This window comes from Phaethon lepturus, unplaced genomic scaffold (assembly GCF_000687285.1).
Source record: "Phaethon lepturus isolate BGI_N335 unplaced genomic scaffold, ASM68728v1 scaffold649, whole genome shotgun sequence".
NCBI classification, from domain to species: domain Eukaryota; kingdom Metazoa; phylum Chordata; class Aves; order Phaethontiformes; family Phaethontidae; genus Phaethon; species Phaethon lepturus.
In genome coordinates this window covers 1-7,641 of record NW_010560957.1, presented here as the reverse complement: position 1 = coordinate 7,641, position 7,641 = coordinate 1, and the positions used below count along the sequence as shown (strand labels likewise).

The 7,641-nt window shown below is 39.5% G+C and overlaps 1 protein-coding gene across 1 annotated transcript; it reads left to right on the top strand.

Moving 5' to 3' along the window:
- Positions 1–300: 300 nt before the first annotated feature.
- LOC104625998 (chromosome unknown open reading frame, human C18orf42) lies at positions 301–491 on the top strand (the record flags this gene model as incomplete). Its single annotated transcript, XM_010293804.1, has 1 exon — positions 301–491. A coding segment is annotated over one exon (191 nt), but the record flags the coding sequence as incomplete, so codon positions are not given.
- Between the last annotated feature and the right edge of the window lie 7,150 nt (positions 492–7,641).

Below are 7,641 nucleotides of genomic sequence, written 5' to 3'. Positions count from 1 at the left end.
TCCTCCCGTGCCTTGCGGCAAGATGCAGCTGTGCTTGCTTCAGCTGTGAAGCCCAGCTGGGAGGTGGGTGACCGAGCTGTGTGACTCCAGGTCTCCCCCTTCGTTCGGTCCTGTGGCGCTGAGCCCACTGAGGCACTTTCCACCCTACTTCATCATCTTCTGTATTAGCAGGTTTCCTAAGTAATAAACTCTTCCCAAGCACTCTGTGGGGGTTTTTTCCTCCTCTTTTTCTGTCCTTCAGGTGTTCACAGAGTAGCCGCAGACGCTTAGTTCCCTTTCTTTGTCATTTGTTTCTGGCAGGTGAGAAGCCGGAGTCGGAGCAAGATGAAGTTAAGCTGCAGAACGCCAGCAAGCAGATTGTGCAGACCGCTATCCTCCGAGCGGTGCAGCAAGTTTCCCAGGAGAGCCAGCAAAAAGAGAAGCGAACAAACAGCAGTACGAGCCACCAGCTAGAAAGAGGAAAATTAACCAAGAAGCATGAAAAGAAGTAAAGGAGCAGATTGGGTTTTTTATTCCTCCAGTCTGCAGTGTCTTCAGCCTTCTCTTTAGTATATCAGCTGTATTGCTAGTGCAATGTTACTGTTGTAAAGCAAACCAAAGTGTAATCACACCTAGACATAGGGTAAAGCTGCAATAGTCCTCAGCTGAGAAAATATTTCTATATTAAGTGCATTAGATGACTAACTCCATATTTATGCAGTGCCTCTTAACAGAAACAATAACCATAGCTATAAAGGTAGTTTCAAGCACAAGCTCTTATGGTATGGACTTATTCTCAGACGCTTGTTGTCGGTGCACTTTCGTGCGAGTGAGTTCTGCGTGCAACGTTTATGTGAGCTCAGCTGGATGGACTCTTCCCTGAGTTACTGGGGTCACTGAAGCTGTCTTCATGGAAGAGATAGTTCACTGTTGAGTGTAGCAGAATGTTTTCAGGCTGCCTTGAAGCGTGAGTTTGTGCTTTGCTTTGATCAAACATGGACTGTGTGAAATGGCAGTATGAAGTGGATTTGGTAAGTTCTGTGAACCAATTTCTTTTTTCATGTTGGGGAAAAAAAAAAGCAATCCAGTAAGACTGCAGTGACTGTGATCTCTGACTGTGATCATAGACCTATGATGTACGTCCTTTTTTAAAGTTAAAAGAAGTACTGAAGTTTTAGTCTACTTATTTGAAATACTTCTATACTTCTGCATAAAGATCACTTGTGCCTCGACTATTCCTTTTGATTTTCTTGTTACTGAAAGAAGAGGAACTGATGTGCTGATATGGAGTTTGCCAGCTTTTCCTTCAGTTTTACAAGTTTGCTGGGGATTGATTTACAGAGAGTGAAGGCTGGAGTGGCTTAACAAAAAGTGTTTGAATTTATTAATATCTTGAAGGATGGAAATATACTGTGTCTGAATTCTGTCACGGTAGATATTTCTCACCTGCTGGGCGTAAAGTGACTTTATATATTTGCAATCGTTACATAGATTCAGCTTAAATAGCACTGCTTTAAGCTGGTAATACAGAATTTATCCTTTAACTGCTCTATATAGCTGAAGAAATCCATGATATTTCTGAAAATACAAATTAAACAAATGTAGCTTTCACTTTTATGCTCCCTTACTGTAATGATGATTGCACTATTATACATCTGAAATGAATAACAGTATATTTAATTCTAGAAATGGCTTGTAGCTCTGCTTCAACTGAATTCTTGTAGTAATACACCTAGAAATATAGAGAAGCAGATGCATGAAGGAGAATGCAAAGAAGGAGACAAACTTTCATAATTGCTTTTCTACTCAGCTAGGTGATTCTCAAAGAGAATTTTTGGTTTAAGTAATTGGCTATTACTTACGGTGTCCTACTGCTTGTGTTAAACAATTTTAGGATTCTTTCTCATGGCCAGAGGCTTAGTCATGAATAGCCATATACTGTAATATTAAGCCTTTGAAATCTGCATGGTTCCATTTTTAAAAAAAAATTTAACAGCACTGACTCATACCAGATAATGATTTAACTCAATCTTTTTTCACTTAAAAAGGTAAAGAATTCAACCTGATTAAAGTTTTTCTAAATCCTCTAATAACGAAAACTGACTTGGATTGCAAGTACACAGTTGGTTCACTTCTATAGACACTGGGTAAATTTTTCCAGCCAAGCAAACTTTGAAAGGTGGAGGTAGTTGTGTCTTGAGGCATGTGCATATTTGTCGTAATAGTAATTTTTTTACCATTAGCTTTTTTTACTGGTTGACCTTTGGTTGGGAGGTAGCTCTTTTCTAAGCACTCTTCGCATCTTTTTGCTTTCTGAGAGCCTAAGAAAACTGATCATGAGTAAAGCTTCAGTTTTGAGGCTGATGGGTAGGCAAGTCTAGGGGGAGAGCAAGCCTGTTGGAGAGACTCTATGGTGCAAAATGGTGTTTGCCATGGAGTCGCCCATAGTGCTGTAGGAAGGAGAGCTGTAGGACAGCAAAATCCCCATTTCTTAGGGATTTTTTGACTTTTTAAAATGCTTTTTGTCTCCAGAGATTTGCAGTATGTCTTTTATTTTTATGCCTCTGTTAATCATTTTAATAATTTTCATGTAGTTTGGGAACTTGTTTGCATGTCCAGTTTTTTTTAAATGACCATGTTAGAAAAAGAGGAATTTCAAAACCCAGTGAATCCAGGCTTTTGCCACTGCTTCATATGAGCTTATTCCACTCCTCCTCCCACTATACTCTTCTACAATATCCCTTTACTGTCCTAGCCCTTTTAAACACACTATTACTCAACCATTAAATCATGCCCATCATTTTCAGTGCTGTCAGAAGGCTGATAGCTTGGAAAGATAAAAATGGTAGGAAGCCTAAGAGAGCCTTGAGGAAGTTTTCTATGGTCTCCTGTCGAGATAAAACAAATACTGTAGCTTAAATAGTGTAATTTTCACTGAGAGCCAGATAACGCTTCTCCTATCTATAATATATATCCCTAAATTAAGGCATGCACTTAGTATCTCCTATTGACAAAGTGTGTTCTGCACACCACTTGCATCCAGGATACGTAGTTGATATCTGTACCACATGTGAGAGAACTGCATAAAAGAAAACTTTACCCTTGGCTTGTTATATGCTTACTACATGGTGAAAGCAGGTATTTTGGTATCTTCACTGACAGATTATATTTTCTGGAGAAAATGCAGACTATAGAAATTATTACAGATGTGATGCAGGTCTGATTAAAAATAAAGAAATTCTCAAAGAAACTCTTAATACCTTACATGTCTCTGGTTTCTCTTGTCAAAAGAAGGGAAGCAATTTTCAGATTCACTAGACAATCTTAGGGAAGCAAGCAATGTGCTTATGAGGTTTGTAGTAATGAATGCGTTATTTAGCACAATAATTCATATCTTCAAAGTATGACAATCAAAATTGCATCTGTACATATTTAAAACAGACTCACCACCTTTTAGCACTTATCAGTGGGAAGTAGAAGGATGCAGAAACATGTGAAAGTATATTTATTACAACTTTCATAGAGAAGAATTGGGTGTCTGTGGCTATCCTGCACTGTGCCTGCAATGTTTTCATTCAGGTTGATTATCACAATTTTATTACCATACTTGTGCTATTCTTTGTAGTGTAATCAAGCAGCAACACCTAAATGGAAATTTATGTGGCCACAGAAGGATGTTGTAAGAGATTGCTGAATACCACTGTTCATAAAGTTTTTGGTTCTGTGTGGTTACGTTAGAAATCCCTCCTCTAAAATAAAAAAAAACACCTGTGACTTGGAAACAGGCCATCTTAATTTTATAATTTCAGAAAAATAAAAGCATTCTGTGATAATATTATGGTTAAGAGTTGGAAATGCTTGAATATTTATTCAACAGCAAACAATACACTTTAAAATCTTACAGTCTCTACTCATGTAGCGTCTGATTTTTTTTTTTGGTGATTTTTTTAAGTATCTCAGAATATGTTATGTCTACAATGGTAAGTATATAAAAATGGCAATGTAACCATTCTCAATATGATTACCATGAAATAGGCTGTGGTTGTTCTTTAAATGTGTGCCAATGTCAAATACAGGAGTTAACGTGTCATTACTGAAGGCTCTTCTAATAAAGTTTAATCTAAATTAGGGAAAAAGGTAAGAGGAAGTAGGATAAATTCTTGACAGGATGTGGGATTCACTCTAAGTCTCTTGGTTACCCACTCAGGTCTAAGAAGAAATTAAATTAATGAAAACCTGAATATTGGCATAGCCTAATTTCTCTCAGTGGGTACCTGCAACACAGGGATCAACTTGTTAAAAGAGTTTATGGGAGTGAGGGGGAAACCAGAGCTGTCAATAATGTCTTCCTCACCTGACAGTAAGGAGTGAGCAGCAGTACTGATGGAGCCTGGTTTCTAATGGATGCGTTTTCTTGCTGTTGGGTTTTCTCATCGTTGGCTTTTGGTGCCTCATGATAAGCTCTAGCAGAACCATTTTTCCTATTTTGGGTTTTCCAGAACAAAGGGATTCTCTGAGGTCTAATAGGTTTTTAATTTGTGCTGTATCCTGCCTTTCAAAGGGAGCAGAAGTAAAGTCTCTTTTCTCTACTTGCAGAGCTTCATTCACAAAACCTGATGGACACGCATGGGCTTTTGTTTTTAATATCACTGTATCTTCACCGGATTTAGTCAACATGACAAAAAAATTTCTTTAATCCTTAAGACTGCATGGATGAACACACATACTAGCTGTCTTTGAGTGCTCTGGGGAACATCAAGAAATAGATACATATTTTAAATGCATTTGCTTCTAAGGTGTTCTAGTCTGCCAGGCAGATTTTCTTTGTTTAATTAACATAAGCAGCTTTTCTTTTTTAATAACACTTCCTCCAGTGACTAGCTACTTGGATTTTGTTATATGAGCTCGCTAGTTTTACCACTAAAACAACAATAGTTCATGTTTAGTTTGGGTTTGATTAGAACCACTGTGGAATTACATGTTCATTGTGGTGTGGCTTTTGTCTTTTCTTTCACTAAAGGTGAGTAGCAACAATAAGTAATGTTCTAAAGAAAAGGAAGTGTGGGGGTTTGTTGTGGAGGTGTTTTGTGTTGTGGTCCCCCCCCCAGTTGCCTGTAGCAGGAGGCCACGCAGGGTAGATCATCATGGATCGCTCACATGCATTGTGACAGTATCTGGGTGTAGAACTTGGACGAAAAGAGAGAAAATTAACTCTCATGCCAGCTGGAAACTGAGCCCACCTAAGCTGATTATAAAACATTGAAGTAAGACACACCTGGTAGCTTTAAGGGAAATGTTTTATGTGTGCTTTCAGAGTTGAAAGCCATTTAGAAACACCAGCTAGTGAAGACTGTAATTGCTTGTTATGTGATACGAGGTGGAAGGTGAACATTACTGCATTGTTCTGAAGACTTAAATGCCACCTTCTTGTGTCTATGGAAAACTTTGAATTGTGTCCTTTGACGGAGTGACCCATTTGCTCCTGCCCTTTGGAGTGAAGAGCTGCTATTCTTTGCATACATGCATTCATGTGTGCACGTGCATCCCAGAAGGTTAAGCTCCTGCTTCCAGTTGCTATATTAGATGCACTTGCCACGTATTTGCTTAGTTAAATATACCTCCTACTGATGCTGTTTCCCTTCATTTCTTTCACGAGACAGCTCATTCTGAAAATCCTCAGCTACAAGATGAACTATGAAAGCCATCAGCTTCCAGGACAGGGGAAGTGAATATAATAAATCTTCTTTGCCTCATTGGTGGGATATTGACCCTTTCCCACAGCTCACTGTACGTATTTATTTCCATGGAGGACAACTGTGTCAGCCAGTACTTCCTTGCCCTCTCTTACTGAGGATTTACCCATAAAGCAGTGATCTTCCATATTTCCTTCCAAGGCAAAAACTGTTCCTGGGACGCAGTTTGCCCTGACTTGTGACAGTTTACTGGTCTGTCTGACTTCAGATTTCCCATAGACTAGTCTGTATATCTGTTTGGTGTTTTTTTCATTATAGCGGAAGAGCAGGCTTTCAGATACGAGTATCGACAGTGGTGAGGATCTAATACTTTGCCTGGTGTTCCATCAACTAAAGAAATTTTTATACTTGTAGTCCAGCAAGTAAAACCTGTCAGATCTTACAATTCCTCATATCCTATTTCCCAGGATTATAGGTACTTTTACACAGCTGCTTTGTTTTACTGAGCATTAGGCTTCCTAGATCTATAGGCAGGAACAGGGTCTTCTGTTCAGATAACCAAAACCTGCAGGTAGCAACAGAGTCTGCGCTGTATAGGAAAATAACCCTCTCAGTGCTGAGCTGCTTTTGCGGCTCTTCTCTTGACCTCTCATGTTTCTTTATTTATATGTGTTTACTTCCAGACAACAGTCAAATTGAGAGATCCACCAAACAGAGATATCTGAGAAACTAGAGGTGCAAGGACCCAGTGTGTCCTTGCGTCGCCCTCAAGTTTAAAGAAATCAGCCCCATGCCACTCTTCCCTCTGGTAACTGGGTGAAAGGACACGAGGCTGCAAATTTCCACTTGAGACACTGGGACGCCACCAAGTCAAGAGCTCGGTTTCCGCTCAGGAGGAACACAAACTCTTCCTTCTGTTTGCTAAAGTTGGCTTCAAACCAGTGTCAGGTGACGGCTTGCTCATCACTGTGCTCAGAGGAGCTGGATGGAGGAAAACAGGCATGTCTCAATCCAGGCTCCAAGGAGTGAAACTTTGCAGAAGCACTGGGCTTCTACCTGACCAGGAATGTTCCTTCACCAGGTAAAGCAGATAAACAAGTCCCTCCTTATTTAAAAAAAAAAAAAGAAAAAAAGAAAAAAAATGAGGGTGGCGGAAAGTCCTTGGCTGCTCCATATTCTCTACCAAGCAGGAAAGCACATGCAGTACTGTAGCGAACAAGTCTGGAATTCAAGACCACTCTTCAGGGTACTTGACCTGAGAAAAAACATTGTCTTCAAGGCCAAATTGGCACGCTTACTTCTGTAACTTGATTTGTGCCTTCAGCTTTTTCTTCTCTTCCTTATAATGCAAGGCAACGGTGAAGTCTGCAAGACAAAGTTAACCGCCACTGTTTAGGTTTTTGGAGATTTTTTTGCCTGCTCCTTTTTTTTTTTTTTTTTCCCCTCCAGTTAACCTGTACTGTTGTCTCTCGCGGTCACCTTTTTGTTTGCTCTGAAAAAAATGCCTGAGGAAAAAACATTGGATCAGTCCCAGTTTTAATCTCTGTGTTCCAGCATATCTGAGGCAAAATGTTTTTCCTTGGTATAGGCAAAATCCCCTGTCATTATTCCATATTTCATTCTTTAAACAGTTTTCCCTGTACCTGCATTATGTGTAGAAGTAGGATTCTAGAAACTACAGCCACGTTATGATTCTGAAGCTGCAAAAACTGCTGTGTATCATATATACTAAAACCTTACTTCCACGAAAAATCTTTTACTCTTAGAGATCAGATTATGCCACTCCATCTGCCCTGGTAAGAATTAGGTTAACATCTATTTTGCTTGCTGGCAGGCTAGAAGGCTTTTTTGGGTTGGTTTTTTTTTTCCCCTTTCAAATACCTACATCCTTAGTCTATTGGCTTGGTTATTTAGAAAGTGAAACACCCAGCTAGGGAGCTGTGTTGGGTTTGCGTGGCAAGGTTTTGGT